Source organism: Apus apus, chromosome 14 (assembly GCF_020740795.1).
Source record: "Apus apus isolate bApuApu2 chromosome 14, bApuApu2.pri.cur, whole genome shotgun sequence".
NCBI lineage: Eukaryota > Metazoa > Chordata > Aves > Apodiformes > Apodidae > Apus > Apus apus.
In genome coordinates, this window is record NC_067295.1 from 8,677,460 (window position 1) to 8,702,716 (window position 25,257).

Here is a 25,257-nt window from a genome sequence, read left to right on the forward strand (position 1 = left end):
CAGTGGAAAATTTTACAAAAGGTTCAGCAGCTGTGCTGCGGGAAGTGAGGTTAGCAGAGAACATACATAGTCCTTCAGTTGATTGGTACATGCAGAACAGTTTTAAAAATTGTAGGTTTAATCAGCCTGCCTTCAGCCTTAAGAATTTCAGACTTGGTGCTTGACAATTGGAGATGATACAATCTACAGCACATCACCCTAACAAAAGCAGTGCTCTTTGGGGAGGCACAGTATTAAGAACTCATCAGTACTTAAATTTACGAATTGAAAATTTGTCAGTCTTTTTCATTGAAAAGGTAAAATAATTTTAATCCTCTGTAATAAGCTCTGGAGTTCCTCAAAGGGATCTGGAAGCCTCCTGAGGTTTTAGGGCAAGGAGAAGATTTGCAGTCTCTGTGGCACACTGGAAAACTGCACATGGTGTAGGCATATTTAAAGTTCATACCATTTGAAGCTACAGAGCAGATCTTCATCATTGTTCAACACCGTTTAGGTGAATGAGGAAGAAGTATTTCTACAGTCCTAGTTGACTCTCATGAGTAAAGACTAAGGCTTTGCCTCTTTAGTAGCATAGCCTATTTTATCAAATAGTCTAAGCAAGTGTTTGACAAAACAATAGATGTGATGCCCCAATGAATACTGAATGAGGAAATGAGTCTTATTGTGTGTATCCAAAGATGAGTTTGCTTATACAGTGCAAGCAAACCTAGTGTCAGCCTTTCACTGTCAGAACAGGACAAAAAGCACCATTTCCTGTTTTTGAACCCTGTTCCAAATTGATAGTGTATTGTCTGCTAACATTCTCAAGAGAATAAAGAGTATGTGTGTGTATTTCTTTAATTCCAGTTGTTCTTGCAAATATCAACCCTCAGTATTACTCTTCCAGTTGTACTGAGGATGAGCTGTATTTGAAAGTAGCAAGTCTTTAGGACAGTTTAAATAACTGTTTTTCAAAAATTTTAGCTGTATATTCCCCTTTTAGTTTTGAGATACAGTTAACTAATTTTCTCTGAATTTGTCTACTGGATCTATTCAGTATTCTCTTGAAAAGTTAAAATGAAAGACTTCTTCCCAAGAACATGTGGCATTTGTCCTTACACAGATTGTAGTTAATTTACAAGAATGAGAAGGAATTATCTGTCCTGCTTTTTGTTAATCAAATGAACTATCCAAAGCTTAAAATAAAAATAGCAGAACTTCAGAGTTTGCTTGGGAACAGTCCTCTGTAAATAATTTGAATTGTGAGATTCCAAATATACCCGAGTTGAATAAAATTCTGCTGATTTGTGTTTTGGATGGGTATTGTTTTACTGGTTTGAAGGTAAAACTGCCAGTATTGCTTGTAGAAATACGTTTTGAAGCGGTTGGGTGAATTCAAGTTCTGAAATCTCGTGGACACAAATTTAGTATATTAAAGTAACTATTTTTAAAAATGAAATCACTTAGTATCTCCAATGAGAAGAGTAGGTTTCATAGTTTTAATCTTTTTCATTAAAAGTTTATTCTGGGCTATAAATCAGTTTCCTGATATAAGAGTGGTTTAAACTTAATGCAGATTTTTTAAACTCACTTCTTATCTGCAAATATTTGCTGTAAAGGATAACAGGTCTTAATTTACATTGCAGGTTTTTCCACAGTAAAGCCTGTTTTCTTGTTTTGTAGTTTTATTTTTCAAAAACTGAATATGATTACTATATTGATTATTAGTTCCATACTAATGACACCTCCATCTGATAAGTGGTTTTACATTGCTCAATATGGCCCATAGCATATTACGTAAATGTTCATGTGTGGATTAGTAATGACTTTCACAAATGATGGACACTGTTACTACCTAGCTGTGGTGTATATATAACTAGTTTTATTTTTCACTTCTGGGAAATAATTTTTCATTATATAGTCATCTAATAGAAAAGAGACTTGGGCTTCCTGTGTAAAGGCCCTGGCACACTAGACTGTGTTTCCTTTGCATGTTGTTGTAGTAATTAGTGAATTCTAATCCCAACATGAATTTAAGGTCACTTTTTAAGAAGCAGGTTTAGATGTGCTAATTTTTTGACACAGGACAATACATTTGGGATTGTAATTTAAATATGTTGCATTTGTAAGTGAATGTGAGTCCCACTCCTGTTATATCCCTACATAAAAAAAAATATTTTTCTCTTTATAGAACTGACAGTGCATCAGCTGACCAGGACAATTTAAAATACTCTTCATCCAGAGATCGGGGCAGTTCTGCCTCCTATGGATTACAACCCTCAAATTCAGCTGTGGTGTCTCGACAAAGACACGATGATATCAGAGTCCACACTGACATACAGAATGAAGAAAAAGGTATACAGATTGCTGTTTCATGTGTAAATTGTGAGGGGACATTCAGAGAAAGGCAGTAAACTTAAAATGATGGAGATTTTAAAATTTTATTTCTGTTTTTAATTTTTTTCAAAAAATAGGCAATGAACTTGTACAACTCATTGCCACAGTATCACTGGGTTGAGAGATTTATCAGGAATCAAGGAAATATTGTGGTTGATGTGAGTAGTGAGAAAAATATGCAGTTGCATTAGGGGAAGAATGTAAGAGAAGACTTGATGCATTAGCAGAATAAGCACTTTGTCCTAAAGGTTAGTACTCTGGATGAGTCTGGTCTGCAAGTTGTAGTTTCTTCCTGAATACTGTCTAGTGCATCTGGTATTGAAAATGGACTGCCTGATTAAATGAACTACTAAGCTTATAGATTACCTATTGCAACTTTCCTGCAGCAAAATGGCATCTTTCTTTGGGAGTCAAGTGTGTATTTTGTCATTAATAGAAGTTTCTACTTCTGTGTTCCTCGGTCATCAATAGATCATGCTATGTATGGTTCATACAAATATTTTGTTAGTGTGTTGATTATTTATTTTTGAGAATGGAAATACTTTCTCTAGAAAACACCTAAAAATTCAGAGTTCAGAATCCTATCTTTTTTCACCTTTATGAAAAAAAAAAAAAATCCATATTCTGATTTTTTTAATCCCTGAGTACAGGTATCAAATAGGAGGATTTCTTACTTGCAAAGTCACTTTTTAGACTTAAGTAAATCTTCACCAGGCAGGCCAGACAAAAAAAAAAATCTCATAGGAATATTGATGTGGGAGTTGTTGTTCAAGAACCTAAACAGCATTCACACTCCCCCTACTTCTCTGCTCTGCAACCTTCTGTAAAGAAGTGTTACATCTTAAGGAAATTAGAACTGGGTGTGCTGATGCAAATTTATTTTTTTATAAGTAGTAGGTACTGTTAGTAGGAGGCAGGAGCATGAAACAGGTATTTGTTTATTGGTGTATTGGCTTTATTAACTTTAACAGAGAAACTGCTTAGAACGTGGGTATATTTGTCAGTGTGTTTGCTAACATGGACAGTTTCACTGTGTTTCACACAGGCTGCCATAGTAGGTTATTCTTGTACTTTGAAGTGTGCTAGTATTTAAAGAACATACTGGGAGTATAGCAAAATAGTAAGTTTCAGAGAAATTCAGTAAGGTAGTTTATGAAGTTACTGGGAAAGTGCTGTTTGAAAAGGGAAATGCACCTCTCTCTCCCTCAAGTACTGTCTTACAGGGCATGCCTCTGCTAGCTCAGTGCTTTATGCCATTTTGTTTAGGTGTGACTTGAAAAGAGATTATTAGAATGTTCTTTCTGTACTATAAAACTAAATACCAAGTACCTCTAGTTTATTTTTGGAGAAATTTGTAAGTTTACAGATGCAGAATAATTTCTTAGTTTACTAAGATTTTTCAGTTAATCTCTTGGAGTCTGCCACAATGGAGTTTTTTAATTTTAGGAACTTTCTAGCTTTTCTATCCTGGATAACCATATGGCGTATACCTAGAATTCCTGAGAAGATGCCCCAGCCCCCAGTTTCTGATGTAATAAAGATTACTTCCAACTTGATAATTTCTGAAAATTGTTCAGGTTTGAAAACCTCCAAGGAGGTTCTGCAGCCTCCCTTAGCAGCATGTTTATTGCTTTACCACTCTTCTGGTAAATAATTGTTTTCTCATATCCAGTTTGAATTTCCTTTGCTGCAGCTTTTGCCTGTTGACTCCTGTCCTTTTGCTCTGCATCTGTAAGACTAGTCTGGCTGTCTTTTTTTTTAAAAAAAAATTGTTAATTCTTCATGTTAACTGGTGGAAGACTGCAATTAAAACTCCCATTTGTTTTCTCTCCTTTATAAAACAAGACAGGGGAGATGCAGATCTAAGATTTTAAAACTAAATGAAGGGCTCCTGGTTTTTCACTCATAGATGTGGTGTTCATTCCTGCAACACTTCCCTCCATTTTGATTTATAGCTGTATGATGTGCTGAGTCCTTACTGCTAAGAAGATACTAGCATTTGTATATCATGGTATCTGCATATTTATGCTAAAATGAATAACAGTGATATAGCTGATTCTATTCTTATTTGGTCTCACATTTAATATTTAGAGGGAAGTGGACAGAATATTTATATATTAGGATTTTCAAAAGCTTTTCACACCAGCAGGTAACTGAAGACAGTTACAGTGTAATATGTACAGCCTAGTTGCCTGCTGTTTTTTAAACACTGTAAATTACCAGTTGTTTAATAGTGTTACTAATGATACTAATATATATGTCAAGTGGGAGAATAGAGGTTTGTGCTTAATTAATTTGAAATGTCTAATATGCTCTAGCAAATATTACATGTCTGCAGACAAAAAAGCTGGGATTTTTTTGTTTGCAAGGCAGAAAGTATGAAATATGTTTGAGAACTTCAGGAGTATATGGTAGTATGTTTTTTTTGATAGTTGATGTTTGTGGTCTGTATGCATGACTGTGTGATATCTTACAGTTTTGCTTAGTCAGAAATGTAATTGCTGCTGTTAGAAGTAATTTCCTTCATAGGACAGTGTTGGTTTGTTATCATAGAATCATAGAATGGTTTGGGTTGGAAGGGACCTTTAAGATCATCTAGTTCCAGCCTTCCTGCATGGGCAGGGACACGTCCCACTAGACTAGGTTGCTGCAAGCCCCATCCAACCTGACCTTGAACACTCCCAGGAATGGGACTTCCTCAGCTTCCCTGGGCACCAGTTCCAGTGTCTCACCACCCTCACACTAAAGAATTTCTTCTTAATGTCTAACCCAAATCTCACCTCTTCCAGTTTTAATCCATTAGCCCTTGTCACTACAAGCCCTTGAAAAGTATCCCTCCCCAGCTTTCCTTTAGCCCCTTCAGGTACTGGAAGGCAGCTGTCAAGTCCCCCTGGAGCCTTCTCTTGTCCAGGCTGAACAAGCCCAACTCTCTCAGCCTGTCTTCATATGACAGAATAATGTAACAGGCATGCTAGTTTATGTTTAAAAATTGAGTTTAATGTTATAAATTCAAATATACGCAGATTATCTTTACTGAAATTGTAATTAAACAATTGCAACTGAGACTTTGCACAAGATTTTCTGTAATGGTAGGCTAGTCTTCTGTATCTAGAAATACACAAAGTTCTACTGGTGGTTTACAGCTTCTTTTTATCAAAATGTTTGTCTTCAAGATGACATTCATTACATCTACAAAGGTCCAGATTCATCTTCATTATTTAAGCCTGGTTTTTTATCCATGCTGTAGTTTTGGTGGGCTGCCTCTTTTTATGGAGACCCACCTCTTCTCTTGCCCTGACTTCCTTTTATACACTGATGCAGGTGCAATTGTGGAGATACCTTTTCTGGGTTTAGTTTTATTAGTTGATTCATCCTTGTCTCAGGGAGGGAAGGCACTTTAGGAAGCTGCCTGCATAGCTACCTTGAAATTGAGCTTCTCATTCAGTGAAGTGTTGGGCAGACTCAGGGGACAGTTTCACTTCTCCACTACTGCAGAGAAACAACATGCCCTTCACAGTGGTGTGGCAGACTGGAAAATTCTTTGGTTTCAACATTTGAGTCTGTAGGTTTTTGTTGATCTAGGAGTGAAAAATTGAATTACTCAAAATTACACACATTTCTTTTTCATATCATAACCAAAGATGCACCATGTGTACCTCAAGTGGAAGCATGTAAGATTAAGTTTCATAAATGTAAGATAGTGTTAGTGTGTGACAATAGTGACTGTTGTATGTTTAGGCAGATTGTTGAATCTGTAAATTTTACTGTAAATAATTGTAGATTTTTCAAAGCTTTTTCCTTTTTTTTTTTTTTTTTGCCATTTTACTGACCCTGTGTGGTGGATTTATAACAAAAACAGAGTGGGAATTTGATATGCATGATCGAGGAGTAAGTAAGCAAATGCTTCTAGCCATGGGTGCTAGCAGTTTGATGTGAAGGGCCTTGTAAAATACAGGATCAAAAGTAATAATAAGAAAAATCGAATTTCAACAAAAGCAATGTTAAACTTTATTGCAATAGAGTTTTATCATATGCAACAAAAAAAATACTGATTAGATTCTGAATATGTGACCTGGAAACCTGCAGAGCATAGCAAAACATGTGAAAGTGGAAAAGGAAGCTAGAGAAGGTGGTAGAGGGTAGGGCTGCTAATTTGCATATGAATTGAATAACTCATACCAGCCTACTAAATATGTGGTCTGACAGCCTGTTTTAATTTCACATTGGTTTTCTCACAGGTGGCTACAGTGTCAATGGAGGATCTGGGGAAAATACTTATGGTCGGAAGTCGTTGGGGCAAGAGCTGAGAGTTAACAATGTGACCAATCCTGATTTTACCAGTGTTCCGCATGGGAATCGTGCTTTAGCCACAAAAGACATGAGGAAATCACAGGGTAAGGAGACCACAGATCTTCAGGAAAAGAGGATTTCTTGGCAACCTCTTTTGTGTTCACAATGTGAAAAGAAGTTCACTTTGATTAGACAGTCTATGGATTTTATTTTTGTCTTATATTAATAGATTATTTTAATAGAAACTGTCATCTTGTATTTACTGTTCACTGCATTGTGACTTCCTCCATAGGTTAGGAAGATCTCTCCACTATATGGCTTATGCTAGCAATCTTTCAGTTTCCTTTAAATAGCTTTTGTACCCTGGTTCAGGTTGGCCAGATTTGGCAAGGAGATCGAGGCTCCAAGAAGAAGAATTTGCTCTTAGATTTGTTGAAAAATGATGTCCAAGTAAAAAAATTGTTAATTAACATGTCCCTAGTGAGGGAAAACCTTCAATGATGAGCTCAACTATTATCTGTTCTCACTGGCCTGCAGGTCAGCTAGTCATCACATCATACCAGCTAATTAGTCAGATGTGTGCTCTTGAACCAGCCACAATTCATTCTCCCTCTTGCTCAGATGAGGATTAGAGGCCAGGGAGGAACTGGAGGCATTGTAAGAATGTGGGCAGGGTGAATCTGGAGTAGCAAGAGGGTGCAAGAACCACTGGGTGAGTGTTTTTGAGAAGGAAGGCTTCACTTTTCCCACTGTTTGAGTTTTAAATACTAGTTTTAAAAACAAAATAAGTTATTCCAAGGACTTTAGGATGAAAATAGAAACTTGGTTATGACTAAGCACTGTCAAGTATTGCATCGCTTAGTCTAAGTAGTAGTTGAGCCACTGACAATAACTGTGACTGCTTTATGCCAGGCATATGATAAATATATGAGGACACAACGTTTCTCCTCAAGGATATGTATTTTAGAAGAGAGAAAAGGTGGAAGAAGAGTGTTCAGTGTGCATAGCAGGTGGAAGAACTGAAGTGCAAGTGGTGTCATGACTGTTGCAAAAGCCTGTTCTTTGTAATGGGTTGAATTCAGTCTTTAAAATCCCATTCTGGTATCTTGATTGAAAAATTTTTCAGTCATTTTAGTCTATGTAGAGGAAACAATTGCCTAATAGAGACCTCTGTGTAAATAATGCTTCTGGTAGTGGGCTTGTGCATCAATTTACTATTAGTACTGGCAGAAAATTCAGACTTCTAGGTACTTGAGCACATTTCAGGTGACTGAAGGAGCTGCCTGTGATTTGTATGTTTCTTTACATGCTCTGTCCTCTAGATGTCAGATTTCAAGAGTTTCTTCTTTTTAACTGGGCTATGTTTGTAGGTTTCAGCAAGTCCTTTTGATTTTTCTTACCTTTAAAATAGAGTGGGATTATTAAAATTCTTTAATAGTTTGTTGGTGTGCATTAAGCAATTTTTAAAGTAACTGTCTTCTGTGAATGAGTTAGCATGTGGCTGAGACCTTGCTGATTTTGCACAAATTGGAAGTCATGCAGGTGTTCATTAACTAGTGCTTTGATTAGTATAGCTTCAATCATGCTCTTGGCTAGTTTATTATTTTTAGGTTATGATTATGGCTCAACAGACAGCTAACACTGTCTTAGGGAGTAATGCCAATGTTCGTGAGATATTCACTGAATAAAAACAAAGCTGCTTTTAGTACAGAGTTTTGAACAGTACATCTTGTTCTAGCAGCAGTTAAATGTGTGTCTCATACCAGTAACCTTGGTGGTGGTAGTTTTATTTGTACAGTTTTGCCTTTGGGACTTTTTGTATGTAGATCAGCACAATCATATTTCAAAATAACTACGTTTTCCATTAGAAGATTACAAACAAAGGTGAGTGCAGTGAAGACAACTGAAAAGTTGCAAGATGTGGATTTAATTAATTCAAGTCTTATACTTTACTGTTGACTTTTCATCTAAAACTGAAGAGTCAACCAACATTTTTAGGACCAAGAGGAGGGACATTTTTAGCTGCCTTGCAAAGATCTAGAATACCTTTATTAAAAGTTATTAAGTAAGAACTTTCAGTCTTTTCCAAACCACTGTATCCTGGTTTTCCCTTCAAGAGCAGTATCTGGTGACCTAGGCTGGCTGTGCTGGTGTAGCTTCCCTTGTGCTTGGTAGAGAAGTGCAGCTGTAGGGATGCTGTATAGAATATGCTTTTTGCTTTCATATCAGGCACATCTGTTACCTTGGAAAGGACTATAGGTCAGCTTAAGCTTTCAAGGTACTTTCAGTACTTTCCCAGTAGAAGAGTTTTCACATGGAATTATTCATTAATAGCACTTGGACTTTTCATTTTGTGTGCTGCAGTCTGTGGTAATTTCCATTGCAACCAAGCTTTAAAAGAACTTTTGTGTTTGCATGTGTTTTATTTCCAAGCTATTCCATTTGGACGATCACAAAATATTTTTTTCCCTGGTCTGGTGACCTTGTACTATATTGTCCAGGTTTTAAAGACAGTGGTAGGTATTGTACACCCTGGGCAGGCTACGTCCTTCCTAGTGGTGCTTTTCTTTCTTCTTCAGGGCTGATCAAATGTTTTGGGTGGGTAACTGCACTAGGTCCATCTTTTTGAAGCTTGGCTATGCGTTGACTGTTGGCACGCAAGCCTTGGACTACAGCTGCTAGCTCAACTCTGGGCAGAAATACAAGGAGATCTTGAGATGCAAGTGATCATCTAGCAGGGACTGTAGTTATTAGTCTGGCACCATCACTGAGGAAGAGCTCAGAAACTGGTTCAGAAGGTGTCTTTGCTGCTTCTGGTTCCTTGTATGTTTCTCACCAGACATGGTTTTTCATTGTCTACTGAAGACTGGTTTCCAGATGAAGCAAGGGAAAATAAACTTAATTCTTCCTAAATGGATATCTATGCCTTAGTCTTCTGTAAAATCAGCAACATCTTAAAAGAAGTGCTCTTCATGTGTGTCAGATAACATCTCAACATGTCTTGTGTAGCTGTTCTAGCTAGGAACAAAACATAGATTTGATCCTTCAGACTTATTGCTATTTTAATGTTTGCTAAGCCTGCCTAATCCTTCAGAGTGTCAGGTGTCTTCAAAATTAATTGCTTAAACTGATGCATGACAAGAAACAGATTATCAAAGCCTATTTTATTTGTGCTGTTTTCTAAAGTAATGAAAATAAGATTGAGAATATTCTTCATGACCATAACACAGAAGACATGCTGTCCTGTATGTGATGTCATGACCTGTAAAAGTTACTGGTGTGTGGAGGGTTCATAGGATTCTGTAGTATGCAAGCACACGAAAGAGGCCCCGGCAAGGTTCTGGTCTGTAGGGGAATCTTTGCAGAGGGAGCTCTTGGAGAGAAGCTCCATTTTTGCTGGAAAGCGAGTTATTTTTGTATTGTTAGAGTGGTTAGTGGGTGTAGAACACAACGACCTGGAGCCACGAGTAGTGTTTTTTTTTTCCAAAAGAAAATGTTTACTTTTTTGCAAATGAGGAAATTGAATTATTCACTTGAATTAATTGTGATTGGTACCTAAATCAGGTACCTAAATCAGGTAAACAGGTATTATGACTTTCACTGGTATCAATAGTGCTATTGATCAATTAAATGTTTTCCTAGGAAGATGCTAATTCTCCTGTGTTATGATCCACTTAAATCAGTGGCCTCTGCACGGTGGGTACTTTTTTTCCTCAATAGAGGAATAGTAGATCTGTTTTCCTTTTCAATGCAGAACCCTGCTAGCTAAGAGGTCTACTGCTGGTCTTTCTTCTTCTGACAAAATGGTGAACATCTCGTTCCTTGGTAGTTGCTTGAGCTTAAATCTTGTTCTTTGCATCAAGCAGCAGCTTCTTTTTTCCACAATGTTTTCCTAAAATGTTATTTGTTGAATTGTTTTTGTTTATGTATTCAATCAGAAGTCTGCTTTAGTGTTACCACACACATCTTTTTAGTTCCATTTATGTAGAAAGCAACTAAATCCAGGTTTTTATGTAGAAGTAAAACAGTTCTACTGAGTTCTGTGTGAGTTCTACCAAGGTACTGATCTGTCCACTGGAAGAGATGAAATGTTTTGGTAGCTAAATTAATTTTTAAATTTAATTTTCCTCATACAAGCTTTAAAATTAATCAGAATTTCTTTTTTTAACTGTTTTTTTTTGAAATTACTGTTACAACCTATTGAGTGTACAGATACACATTTCAGACCATGCAGATGTTATTGATCGAATGCTGTAGAGAAAAGAAATAACTGCCTCTTTTCAGAGCGATCGTTGTCTTATTCTGACGAGTCTCGACTGTCAAATCTTCTTCGGAGGATTACTCGGGAAGACGACAGAGACCGAAGACTGGCTACTGTAAAGCAATTGAAAGAATTCATTCAGCAACCAGAAAACAAACTGGTTAGTCATTTTTTACTTTTCCGTAGTACTGGAGTATTTTTTGTTGTATACAATTGTCTTTTAAAAAAATACAAGTTTGGGGATATGTCTGCAAGGAGCATCATATTCAAGGAATTTCTTTCTGCAAGAAAGGACAGTATTCCTGGATTGCCTGTCCTTCTGGTGTTTAGGAAGTTTTTTGTTGTTGTTGTTTGATTACTTATGATGTGTTGCCTTGAAGCAAACTACTGAATGCATGAGCTGTAGGAATAAATATGGCATGCATTTGGGGTTTTCTGACTGGTCTTAGTCCTTTGGATCCTTCAGCAAGGAAACCGAGGAAAAAAGGAAGTAAAATGTGGTGTTGTCTTGTGCAAGAACTGTTTCTATGTTGTAAATTACAAGTATGCAGATATTTATGTAGTCTTGTGAATAGCTCATCTTAAGAGTTACTCTGCTTTCTAGCTAAACACCTTTGTGTGTGAATTCCCTTTCATGGAAAGAGAAGTCTTGGTTTTCATTAGATCTATGGGTTCTTTGTTTTCATTACATCTATGGGTTCTTTTTAATGAGTTGTTGAACTGTAGTATCCTGAAGTGTTTCTTAAGGATTTGGCAGTGGGAGAGGAAGTATCCCACTGTGGGTATATGGTTTTAGTATTACTTATTTTGAAGGGAAATGTTAAGAGTATTTTGACTGACACATCTCCCCCACTGCTTAGGAGAGCTTAGGGTACTCCATGTGTTGAAAAAACAGGAAGTGATGGTTTACTACCCTGCCACTCATTTACAGGCAGTTCTGTGATGTTTCAGTTGTGGGTTATGTGTCTATCCATACTTGTAAGAATTTGGCTTATTCTCTCATTACATATTAATTAGCCAGTGGTAAACATGCTCTTTTCTATTCCTTTTCTATTCTGTGCACCTAGGTATAAGCAGACTACTTCAGCTTTCATCTGAAACAAAATCCTTGTTAATACAAGGGTTTGAGAAGTAAATGCTTTATACAATTATTCTGTGGTTGTTTTTTTTAATTCTATTATTTTCACTGCATTTTTCCCCCAGTGTTTTTGTAACTGCATTTTATTTAGATTTATTGGTATCTCAGATCATATTGGAATTGCCTCTTTAGTATCTCACTCAGTGGTTACAAACTCTGTTCTTGTTAGTTGTCAGAACATGAAAAGTTTGTCACTGAGGAATAAACTAATGAGAACATAATCAGTGATCAAGTGGTTCCCACAATGTCAGGCCTTAAACTTTGTAACAGATAGTGTTTAAGTTAGCAGTAGCTCCTGAAGTTCTTGACACTACTAAGTATATTTTAACAGAATTCCTTTCATTCTCAGGGCTGAAATGTAAGCATGTTCAACAAAATAATGTATCAAAAGTCACTAGGCAGTGGCATTGTCATGTAATGGTGTCATGCTTCAGCTTCTAAATTGTATAATTGCCTTCTCCTGTCCTTTTGTAGCCTCTTTTGCAGATACCAGGCACACTTTTGAATGTCTATGAGTTCGGAGGGGCCCAACGTGGACCTCTTTGTGCCCTCCTCACTCTCCAGAGTGATGCTACTAAAAACTTAACAACGAAAACTAGATAACTTCCACTGTGTTAAACATTAATGTATTTCTGAAGAGAACAAACCTTTTCATTAACTTGTCAAGAAAACTTGTTAATTCCTTATGTAATTGCAGCTAGTGCATTATTTTGCAACTCAGCTCACTAAGGTGTGTTTTTTTCAGTTCATATTAGGAAAATGAGTATTCCTGTTTGTGTACTGTGAAGCACTAGTTCATTGATAATGTTTCAACTCCCAAATAGTACTGTTTCTATGAAAGTCAGGATTGCCTAGGGAGAAATTTTAATAGTTCAGATTGTGTTATCTGATCAATTAAATACTGTGCTGATACAATTGATGATTAGTAGAGGACACTAGGTCTTTTCAGTAGATGTTACTGATGAGCTGTATGCTGAGTCCTACATTTGTGATGTAATGTTATCATCAAGTACTAAACTTAGAACAAACCTTGATAGCAGGCTGCCAGTGTATTTTCATGGCTACTCTAAATATGAAATATAACATGTAGGATAATATTGCAGTATTGCTTAATATAGTTCATGCTAGCCTACAGTGGCCCTGGAAAGCATAATAGCATTCTGTCTGCAAACAGAATTGGCAGTGGTGTTTATAATATGGGTGTAAACAGGACCTAGTTTGCAGAAGTTATTGTGCTATTGTTGGGCTCATGCCTTTTATGTATCTTACAGGTACTAGTTAAACAACTGGATAATATCCTGACTGCCATTCACGATGTACTCAATGAAAGGTAAGCTGGAAACACTAAGCAGTTGGAAGGCTTTAAAGAGGAAAAATAATGACAGTGTTAAGTTTGTATTTCAGTATAGAAATGGAATAGAAGGAGGAAAGGTTGGAAGAAATTATATCACTAATTTTGCATGGGTGTGACACTGCAGTAACAGGATTGATCTGGGAGAGGTTTAAGGCATATCAACAATACAGTTGGAATGTCTAGAGTACACTTCACATGAAGAGAGTTCTAATGCACACGTGTAGCTTTTGTGTTGTAGGTAATATAAAGTCTGTCTCAGCTATGTTTAGTCACCTGGGTGTAGTTGTGCACTGCTGTGGTTGTCTACTTTGCAAGTGGACAACCTGATCTAATTAATTTACATCCAACTAAGAACATATGTAGAGGGAGCTCAGGTGTGTATGGGCTTTTTGCTGTTTAGTTCACTGTTAACATACAGCTGACTTTAGATAATGAGAATTTTCTTCCTTAGTGTGTTGTAAGTAGAACAGCTTATCTGCATAATTTTATCCAAGTTGATTTATTCCATAGAAATAATATTTAATAGAATTTTTCAGATTACTAATTTTTATTTTAGCTTCATCTGTGCTGCCATTAAGTTGAAGAGAAGCAATTTCATTCTTGCGTATGTTTTTCTGCTTGAGAAAATGTTTTAGTGTATTCATGATTTCTTTTGTTCTGCTCTCATGTCTGGAGATTCCATGTTTATTTTTTTTCTCCCCAAAAATACAGTAGCAAGTTGCTTCAAGAGCTGAGACAGGAAGGGGCTTGCTGTCTTGGCCTTCTTTGTGCTTCTCTGAGCTACGAGGCTGAGAAGATCTTTAAATGGATTTTTAGCAAATTCAGCTCATCCACAAAAGAAGAGGTTAAACTTCTTTATTTGTGTGCAACCTACAAAGCACTGGAGACTGTAGGAGAAAAGAAAGCCTTTTCATCCCTAATGCAGGTAAGACTACAAGTTAAAACAGATTATTAATGATTTTTCCAATGCAATACTTGAATGCAATTTTAAAGCAGAATGAACAATAAATAAGGCTACTTTGACATAAGTAAATATAATTGCAACTGGGAGGGAACTTTGGATTGGATTCTTTGATTCTGATTACATTAGAAAGGAATGTCAGGTCTTTGTAAAATGGTATATGTTTGGTGCAACTTTTTAGAATATATTGGAGATCCAAGAGGAATAATCTTGTTTAGACTGAAAAGAGCTCAAGTGGCATGGTACGCAAAGCTCAACCTGTTGATTGCTTTTTGCTACCTCCCATTTACAATTTCTAAGCTTGAATTCTAATTTGATGTGAGATGCAGTGGGATGTCTGCAGACAAATCTGGTCCCCTGGTTCAGGTTTTAGGGTCTGTTATTTTGGGTGTAAAACAGCAATGTCCAGATCTGTGCTCCAATTTAATATTTACAGAGCCAAAAATCTTCAGGAGGAGAAACAGGAACTTAGAACAGCTAGTTTTTCTGTGGCTAAGGAACTAAAGTAAACAGTGTCTCTAAGCCTGGAACTCCAAGTCTGCCATACTTTAAGCAAATGCCCACTTGAAATGACTATTTTCATGCAGTACATGTGATGTTTTTTACGTTTTTCCTTCCTGCAGGAAGAGTATTGAGGTGCTTCTGTTGTTTGAATTGAAGACATTTGCTAAAAAGTGTTCAGCACTGAATTAATCTGTCTAGTATTGTAACATTTTCATATGTTGTTTTAACAAAGGGAAATGTCTAGTGGCTTTGCTTTACTTTCTAGCTTGTAATGACTAGCCTGCAGTCCATTCTGGAAAATGTGGAAACACCAGAGTTACTGTGCAAATGTGTCAAGTGCATCCTTTTGGTGTCCCGATGCTACCCACACATTTTCAGCACCAATTTCAGGGTAAGCTTTCTTTGTCCTTGGTGTTTTATTTCTCACATTGAAATGTTGCTGCAGCAAATTGGGTAATTTTTTTTTTTTCTCAAAATTGCTTTCCAGGACACAGTGGACATACTGGTTGGGTGGCATATAGATCACACTCAGAAACCTTCATTGACACAACAAGTGTCTGGTAAGTTTGGCTGAAAGGTCACTGAGGTATTCCACTCTGGCTTGCAGAATATCTGGATTTACTTATACAAGTCTGGTCTTACTGACAGGGAAGATGTCAAAATGTGTCTGTTTACATAACAAGATATTTATTCCTAATTTTTTAGTGAGTTTGCATTTGCCATTTTATACTATATCTGGAAAAATGGGATGCTTTATTCCAGCTCATTTAAACATTAATTGTTTTGTGTAAGTTTTAAACAATTTTAATAAGTTTATAGATCTTAATATATTGTCTGTGGAAAAAATATTATTTAGATTACACGTAAGAAGGAAATTTTTCACTATAAGGATGGTGAGACACTGGCCCAGGTTGCCCGGTGAAGTTGTGGAAGCCCCATCCCTGGAAGTGTTCAAGGCCAGGTTGAATGGGGCTTGGAGCAACCTGGTCTAGTGGGAGGTGTCCCTGCCCATGCAGGGGGGCTGCAACTAGATGATCTTAAAGGTCCCTTCCAATCCAAACCATTTTATTATTCTGTGAATATATTGTCTCCTTCTAGAGAGTCTTTATGGTAGAGATACTTTACTAGCATTTAGGAAAGTGGGAAAATTCTTCCTATAGCTATAGCAGTTGTCTTGGGAGTTATTCACTATATCATGTGGATAACCTTCTCTTACCTTAGCAACTTCTACCTCAGCAGTATGCAAATAAAATTTAATTTTCCTATGTTACCTTGCTCCCTGTTTTAATTGCCATGGTATTTTTACACAGGATGGCTGCAGAGCTTGGAGCCCTTTTGGGTGGCAGATCTTACTTTTTCTACCACACTCTTGGGTCAGTTTTTAGAAGATATGGAAGCTTATGCTGAGGTAAATGACTTTATGGTATATACCAGAGTTAGCTGTTGTGGATTTCTTAATAAATTCACAGCTTGTGTTACATTTGTAGGAAATAAAATTACATGGTTTTCTTGGAGAAAGAGGATCAAACTGTGGTGCATACTTAAGGCATGTATAATGACAGTTATACACAAATCCTCATTAAATACTTAAATAGTACCCTAGCCAGGCTTTCAGCCCTTGTCATTGAGAATATCATCTTATAATAAAAATAAAAGCAACAAATCAGACAGAAATGCCTTCATTTTTAAAAAGCTGCGTTCAAAACATTTCACAGTCTTTCCTTAGTATTTTCTCTAGTTGTCCAACTTCAGAGTTTTTTAGAAGTAGTGACTGTTGGGGGGAGAGGACTTCTTAATGTTGCCATAGGTTAATGGTAAATCTGTTTTTTTCAAATAAAGCAATAGATTTTTTTTGTGCAGCAAATAATGCAGCAGGAACTGATAGGAAACTGAGTACATTAATTTAACATACTTTGTTTTGACTTTAGAGTTTATCTGACACTTGTTAAAGAGGTTTGGTTCTGGGGGGAGGTGTTGTCTTTTTCTTAAGATATATGTTTGCTCATATGCATATATGTTTATAAATAGATAATGCTGCCTTATGTATGTTAGCATGTAGATTGTACGGGTGGATTTGTACTTCTAGCGTCATCTGTTTTGCTCAAAGCAGAATCAATAATCTGATCTTACTAGTGTACAAATACGTCCACCAAGGCTTCTGATGATACAGCTTTAAGAGTTAGGATTCAGACCTCTTTGGCAGTGTCAAGAAACCTGTGTTGCTGTGGCTGTAGGCACATGGTTACAAGTGATTAATCAGTGCAGTAAATAGCTGCTTATCAGCTTGGCTGCTGGACTGGACAAGGTGCGTATTCTTAGTCACGGAAGAGTTTTAAGATAACATGCATTAACTTAAATCATGGAGGAGGTGGTTCCATCCAGTGTGTTTTTATCTCACAGTGGGGTAGAGCAAGGCTATATCTATACTAATGAGATCAGCACTTCTGGGAATGTTCCCAGACACTGGTGCCAGCTGGCATGGAGTAGCCTGCTAGTAAACTCATGGTCTCCAGGTCAGGGCAGCTGCATGTAAACAGTGTAATGAGAATGGTCACTCAAACATCCTGACTCCAGTTTGTGGATGGGAATTTTTTGGGACAGTGGTAAAAGTGTGCAGACAACTATTGTTAACAGTGCAGCAGTATAGAAGATCATGTTCCAGGGGCCAGGAACATCGTAAGCCTCTGTTTTAATTAACAGTGTATAGGTGGAGTACCCTGTGTCAGTGAGCAGCATCTCATTACCTCTTTGTGACTTGTTCATTGTCATTTTGTGCCTACACCCCATCTTCATGTGTATGTGAAGTTAGAGATATAGCATAAATAGAACGATAATTGTATCTATAATATGTCTGGAAAATAGATTTTCAATCTTACATTATGGTCTTTTATGCACATATTATAACTGTAAATTTATTTATACTGATACATCAAACTTCTCTGCTGTAGGACCTCAGCCATGTGGCTTCTAGGGAATCGGTAGATGAAGATATTCCTCCTCCTTCAGTATCACTACCTAAACTGGCTGCACTTCTTCGGGTTTTCAGTACTGTGGTGAGGAGTATTGGGGAACGCTTCAGCCCAATTAGAGGACCACCAATTACAGAAGCATATGTAACTGATGTAAGGATTCCAGGTTTTAGTTTTGTTTTCTTTTGTTGCTGATGTGATTTATCACAACATAACGATGCTATTCACTGAGTTTATTTAGCTTCTCTGAATTTTACATGAATGTGTGTGCTCAGCTTCAAGCAAATGTATTTTCTTGAAGAAATATGTTAACAAGAATTTTATTAAATATTAAGGTATAGATTGTGATAGCAGCACATAGGAGTCATATATAGCAGAAACTAACTTTTCTAGGCATTTTAACTGCATGCAGCTAGACTTATGCTTATGTCTTTGTAACCATAATGTTACCGTTTGTCAACGTTTGACTCAGTTTGACACTGTTTATTTAGACGGCTACGGGTGCTGTAAAAACTGAATTCAAATTAAGAGTTTGATTTTACAAAATATAAGGGTTTTACAGAAATTGTATCTATCAAATATGATAACAAACTTCTTTTCTTCTACAGTAAAGGATAGTGTAAACTCAGAAAGAAAGGTTATATAATATGCTAAGTAGCTGCTATCCTTCTGTAACAGGAACTGTAGAGGGTGTAAATGGTATCAAAAAATATATAAATACCTGCAGTCAAAATCTTGTTGTTGCTGCATGAGCTACACAATTGGTATTTATGGCCTTGCGGAGTTCTGTGAGGGATAAAACTTCTCGGATAAATAAGTGTATGGATTTCCCAGTTAAAGCCAAGACAATTATGTAACTTGTCTTAATCTGCAGAGGATTCTTGTGACACAAGCTCAAGAAAAGAAAACTAGTCTGTCTTTTACAGGAGGAGTTGACGTGATCTGTTGACATCAGTTGGAACTGAACAGAATTCTGAATAATGAATTTAGGTTTTCTAGGTCCTTACAGGTACTTTACTGAGTAGGAAACCAGGTAATTTTGTAGGTGTTTTTTTCTTATTCTTCTGAAGTGTAGTACCATGATGTGCATTATTCAGAATATTCTATTGACAGAATTTACCAAGCTGCTGAGTAGGTGATGGGACAGGATATCAAGTGGATGTGAACACAATTAAATAGCATGTGGTCATTGTCTCTTTACAGTGGAGCTTGATTTAGGTTTGTTTTTAATTTTCCAGGTTCTGTACAGAGTAATGAGATGTGTGACTGCAGCAAATGAAGTATTCTTCTCTGAAGCCGTTCTTACAGCTGCCAATGAGTGTGTTGGGGTTTTACTTGGCAGCCTAGATCCAAGTATGACCATACACTGTGACATGGTCATCACATATGGATTAGATCAAATGGAAAATTGTCAGACTTGTGGCACTGATTATATCATTTCAGTCCTGAATCTGTTGACACTGGTTTGTACATATTTTTATTATTGTGTTTTTTGCATTGGAAAGTAGTGTTTTCTAAGCAGCCTTGCTTTTTTGTGCATGCATATTAGATAAATATTTAAAGCTCTTCCTGATCACAAGCAAGAAATTCCTCTTCTAAATGCTTGTATTCTTTTCTGTAAGGCTAGTGCTGCTAGCTTGGCTTATGCTGCTAGCTTGTTAATGGATTTGGCTTGTTGATAAAGTGGGGTTTAGTTTTAGCTTCGGTGTTTGTATTGTAGTTTTTTTGTTTTCCCCTGGTCTGGCTTGACTGTTGGACAATGCCATTCTCTGACCTCTGCAGTTGATAACACCACCTGGTGAATTTCAGCATCTTGGGGCTTAATATGGTGTATTTATCTACTTATGCCATGAGCTGGGAAATAAGACTTCAAAACACGGTTCTTAAGGCGTAGGACACAAACTCTTAAACCCAAGTCGATCTAAATTAATCATGCAGCTTTCTCAGTTGTGTGGTTAAAGTCTGAAAATTAATTCTCTGAATGTGATTTTGGGAAAGCAAATACAAAGTACCTGCATTTCTGGGAAGCTGTCTTTTCTAGATATAGCGTATATACAAGCTAGAAAAGCAGTATTTTAATTAATCTTTATTAATCTATTCTAATAAAAATAAATTCAGGTAGAGATATTTATAATTGTGATCTTTGTCCCTAGATTGTTGAACAAATAAATACAAAACTACCATCATCATTTGTAGAGAAATTATTTATACCAGAGTCTAAACTACTTGTTCTTCGTTATCATAAGGAGAAAGAGGTAAGAGTGACTTCTACAGGTGTATTACAATGGCCTCCATGCCTTTCCTAGAATATATTTACTAAACTGTAAAACTTTGTTCATTTTAAATATATCTTTTATCTAACTGTATATCTATGAAGATTCTGAAAAGGCAGATGTAGCTAATTCTTGATTTTGACATTTAGATTTGTTAAGTTGGCTGTCATACCAGATAGAGAAGTCCTTGCTTGATGTTGTCATGCTCAGCATTTTATGTGGATCATTCAGAAAGTAATTAAGTACTACTTACAGAATATATTAATTACAGAAAACTGAAGATAGGTATGTGTATCAGATTCGGCTGTTCATGGATAAATAAGCATATTTTAAATTCTGCATTGGTGAAGAATACATTCTATGATTTCATGCTAATCAGTTATTACTGTAATTTTATTTCTCAAGGTTGTTGCAGCAGCTCATGCTGTATACCAAGCCGTATTGAGCCTGAAGAACATTCCTGTCTTGGAGACTGCCTACAGGTTGATTCTAGGAGAAATGACCTGTGCTCTAAATAGTCTTCTTTATAGTTTACATCTTCCTGAGGCCTGTTCTGAAATCCAGCATGACTCTTTCAAGAAGCGTATATTCAACGTGGATAATGCAAACTTTGTTGTTATATTTGACCTCAGTGCTCTAAGTACTATTGGAAATGCTAAAAACTCATTAATTGGGGTGAGTAAAAAGTATGCAGATCAAGTTTGTGCAATAAGTGTAAAAACATTTATTTACTTAAATTATACCATAATGTATTTCAGCAGTACTGCACATGTATATAATGAGAGCAATCCTTTGATAACTTAGGTTATAGAAAAACTTGCAGTGTTAAAGCTTAGGGGGAAATAGAATGGGTGGATTGTCTCTCTAGTTGGTGCATAATGAAAAGCAGTTTCTAGGGAAGAGCATCTTACCAGTGTTATTCCTGGATTTATTCTAAGATTGTTGTAGGAATTCTTGAAAATCAAGACAGATAAAAGCTGTTTAGTGTTTCCTCAGTATTGTATCAGCCAGGAGAAATCACTTCTTCCAGGTCTTTCCAAGTAAAGACATAAACTGTTTTTAGCAGGTTGTTTGAAAAGGGGAAACAAAATAGTTACAATTAAGGTCAGAAAATAATTACATTTTTTCCCTTGAGAAGAAGAAAAACACAATGGAGTGGAAATTATACTTAAAAGTAGATCCTATTTATTAAGGTTCTTTGCTTATATTGCAATTGTTTTACAGATGTGGGCCCTTTCACCAACTGTGTTTGCACTACTGAGTAAAAATCTGATGATTGTTCATGGTGACATTGCAGTTCATTTTCCTGCTGTCCAGTATGCAGTACTCTACACCTTATATTCACACTGTTCCAGGTATGAAGATTAATAATTCATCAGTGTTTTAAAAGCACTAGGATGGACTGATGTGAATAGAATATATCAGAAGGATGAATTCAAGTAAATTGTTACAATTAAGCTTTTGCCCAAACTTCCCTAATCAGTTTTTACTTTCATTAATTCCAGGGAGTCTGTATCTCAGCCAAGAAAGCATATCCTGGCTTAAAATTTGGCACTTTATTCAAAGGCAGATTAGAAGTCTTGTGTTTGAATAGAGATAACTGAGGGAGAACTCTACTGAAAGTAAATAAGGAAAGATTGTTTGCTATTTTGCTTATTATGAGATCTAGGAGAGGTAATGAAATGTAAACAACAATCATAACACATTTTGGACCTTATTATTACAAAATGTCACATAAGGGAATATACTAGTTTTAACTGTTACTCTGTACATTTCTTGGGTTTGATAATGCTTCACTTAAGCATTTGATACCAGCCACAGCTGAAAGCAGGTTACTGGGCTGCATGGACTGGTGTAAAATTGTAGCTTTGTTCTTTTAGGTCAGGGATCAAAATACTTGGTTGAGTTTTGACATAATGTGGTTACTGTGTATCTTTTGCTGCTGGGTTTTTTGATCTTTGTTGTTGTTGGTTTGGGTTTGTTGTTGGTGTTCCCTCACTGTGTGGCACCCCCCCCCCCGCCCCCAACCTATACTTTAAGGAATTATCCCGAATCTTGAGGTGGTTTTATATTTTATTCTTTTGTTGCCTTTTCAGGCATGACCATTTCATATCCAGTAGCCTCAGTTCTTCCTCTCCCTCTCTGTTTGATGGAGCAGTTATAAGTACTGTAACCACAGCAACAAAAAAACATTTCTCAATCATCCTAAACCTTTTGGGGCTGCTGCTTAAGAAGGATAACCTTAGTCAAGATACCAGGTACGTAGAATTTTCTTATTAATCAGGAAACAATTTTTTTCAATAGATGCCTTAATTCAGAAGTCAGGATAGTTTTAATGCATAAAACTTGAGGTAAATTTAACCAGTCAAGTATTTATTGTTGGGGTTTTTTAAGCATTAATAATGCAGTGCATGTGGAAAAAGTAGCTGCCTATTTTTGTGCATGAAAACTAGGAAAATTGAAAACATCAGAAAATCTGTAGACTAAAAGCAGAACTATCTACTGAAAAGAAGTTTTTGCTCACTGAAAGCACCATTTTACAATAGTTACAATCCTGTATTATCAAAATGCTGTGACTAGGGACATTTTTTGATGTTACAAAACCTTTTTTTAAAAATGAGTTATTGTACAATACTGCACTGTAATTTGAAGTAGTTTAAGTTATATTGACATGTCTTTCTGTAACTGTATAGAGTGACGAATACTTTCATCTTTTGAAGGAAACTACTTATGACATGGGCTTTGGAAGTGGCTGTTCTGATGAAAAAATCAGAAACATACGCACCATTATTTTCTCTCCCATCTTTTCACAAGTTTTGTAAAGGTCTTCTAGCAAACAGTAAGATACCACATTTTTACTTACTGTCTCTTGTGTGGCATAACTAAGTATGTAAGTGACCTTGTCACATATCACTGATACCTGTAACTGTACTTTGCTTTTACATGTGCTTCCTGTTCATATTATGCAAACACTCTTCTGACATTTTTCTCAGATGGTTTCCTACTTGTTGCTTATGCAAACATTTAATTTTCTTAAAAGAATAATTTCCTATAGTGAAATTGATCTACCAAAAATGCCAGTGCTGTGACAGATCTTAGTTGTAAGATTGCATTTTATTGGATCAAAAGCAGTGGAACCATTCCATGATGTCATGTATTGTTTTGATTTTCAAAACCTGGAAATAGAAATAATGATAACAAATGCTTTTCACAGCATAATACTAGCAAGTAACTTCCCAAGATCAGGAGTTACTCACGTTACCTTAGGGCTTGTTTTTTTTAATATACTGTGTATTATGCCAGTGTATGGAGACCATAGAAGGATTAATGCATCAGCCATCAAAACAGGCCCATAAGTAACACGTAGCACAAATGACTTTGCTACTAAGCCTTTACTCAGTTAAGTAAAACCAGTCAAGGAAATACAAAGTATTGCTTAAAGTCTGTGTCTCCTCCTGCCACATACACAGTAAAAATGTATTAAGATGTTCTGCCACAACCAGAGTAATGCATAAGTTACCTAATTCTAGCAAGTTTAATTATTTTCTTTCAACTGTTTAATTCAGCCCTACTGGAAGATGCAAACATTTGTCTCCAAGCATGCAGTAGCCTCCATGCCCTCTCTTCCTCCCTCCCGGATGACCTTTTGCAAAGGTACTTGCACAGAATGTTGTATATTCTTAGAATTATGCTATTGCTGGAAATGTTACCACCTTTTTATCCTTTTGGTGATGCAGGTGTGTTGATGTGTGTCGTGTTCAGCTAGTACATAGTGGTGCGCGTGTAAGGCAAACTTTTGGAAAACTTCTGAAGTCAATTCCTTTAGATGTCGTGTTGAGGTAAGCTGTTCAGTTTAACTTCACTGTAGAGAATAGTTGAGTTTCTTTAATGACATTTATTTGAAAAATAATGCCAGTTGGATGTCATACTGTCTTAATTTAAAAAGCATAAAGTGCCTGGCTGTGCCTTCTTTTTACAGGTTTCATAACAGTAGGTGGTACACAGAGTAATTAAAAAATGTTATAACTGTGCAGCATTTCTTGCAGCAAATATCAATACTTTTAAGGCCCGTGTTATGAGAGCTTCAGCAATATCATCCTGCAGTTTGTGTCAAAGATGTAAACTTTTGAAGCACTTTGGTATTAAGACAAAGAATATATTGTTTCTAGTCGTTATATGCGCATACATGTGCACGTGTGTAACTTTTTTGGTTTATTCAAGGATGTTATAACATGGGTTATGTTTTCCCCCCTCTTCCTGCAGTAACCGAACCCACACAGAAATACAAGAAATTTCTTTGGCTATAAGAAGTCACATGAGCAAAGCTCCAAGTAATACATTCCATCCACAGGATTTCTCTGATGTCCTTAGTTTTATTTTGTATGGAAACTCTCATCGAACTGGGTAAGAACTTTTTTTTAAACTGAAATCCATGGATATTGAATTTATAGTAAAGTTTAGTTTAAAAATTGTGATTGTATTTACAAATTACATTGCTTTACCTTCAATAATTTTTTTACGCTTCTCTAAGTATTTGTAAATATCTTCAATATGCACCTTTTTGCATATTTGCCTATGTATGTTGCTGCTTGGAAATAATCTGAGGAGAGATGTGTTTGAGAGCAATAGGGAGCTGAAGTGTGCGCAGTATGAACTTGTTACCGCGTGAACTTGTATTAACATACTGTTGGTTTCTTTCAGGAAGGATAATTGGTTAGAAAGATTGTTCTATAGCTGTCAAAGACTAGATAAGAGAGAGCAACCAACCATCCCTCGTAACCTCTTGAAGACTGATGCAGTCCTTTGGCAATGGGCTGTTTGGGAAGCAGCTCAGTTTACTGTTCTTTCGAAGTTACGAACTCCTCTGGGTAGAGCCCAAGATACATTTCAAACAATTGAAGGTAAAATAAAAAATATAGTTTCTTTTCATGGTACTTCTTGTGGAATTGTGCAGCTAAGAACTTCATGTTCAAGGCAAGAGGCACAATGGCTTTATTTTTCAGTGATAGAGATGTTGGCATGTTTGACACATCAAGAAATGCAATAGAAGAAGAGCAGTTGCATAATTACTGTTAACTTCTGAGAGATTTCGCTTGAGCATTGCTGTCCCTTGACACATGTAAATAAAGTA

General features: G+C 36.4%; 1 protein-coding gene across 3 annotated transcripts in view; it reads left to right on the forward strand.

Annotated features, from left to right (window-relative positions):
• SMG1 (SMG1 nonsense mediated mRNA decay associated PI3K related kinase) overlaps positions 1-25,257 on the forward strand; it is a 65,027-nt gene that overhangs the window by 7,474 nt on the left and 32,296 nt on the right. For 2 of the 3 annotated variants that reach the window (XM_051631698.1, XM_051631700.1), the window contains exons 2-20: positions 2,171-2,334; positions 6,615-6,770; positions 10,951-11,087; positions 13,337-13,395; positions 14,131-14,344; positions 15,150-15,275; positions 15,372-15,444; positions 16,195-16,292; positions 17,833-18,006; positions 19,092-19,316; positions 20,007-20,108; positions 20,532-20,801; positions 21,351-21,481; positions 22,223-22,384; positions 22,847-22,965; positions 23,693-23,780; positions 23,864-23,965; positions 24,390-24,530; positions 24,828-25,027. In XM_051631698.1, coding sequence (XP_051487658.1) covers positions 2,171-2,334; positions 6,615-6,770; positions 10,951-11,087; positions 13,337-13,395; positions 14,131-14,344; positions 15,150-15,275; positions 15,372-15,444; positions 16,195-16,292; positions 17,833-18,006; positions 19,092-19,316; positions 20,007-20,108; positions 20,532-20,801; positions 21,351-21,481; positions 22,223-22,384; positions 22,847-22,965; positions 23,693-23,780; positions 23,864-23,965; positions 24,390-24,530; positions 24,828-25,027 — 2,741 coding nt within the window. The remainder of the gene's footprint in view (positions 1-2,170; positions 2,335-6,614; positions 6,771-10,950; positions 11,088-13,336; positions 13,396-14,130; positions 14,345-15,149; positions 15,276-15,371; positions 15,445-16,194; positions 16,293-17,832; positions 18,007-19,091; positions 19,317-20,006; positions 20,109-20,531; positions 20,802-21,350; positions 21,482-22,222; positions 22,385-22,846; positions 22,966-23,692; positions 23,781-23,863; positions 23,966-24,389; positions 24,531-24,827; positions 25,028-25,257) is intronic. The other variant, XM_051631699.1, reaches the window with a different exon arrangement.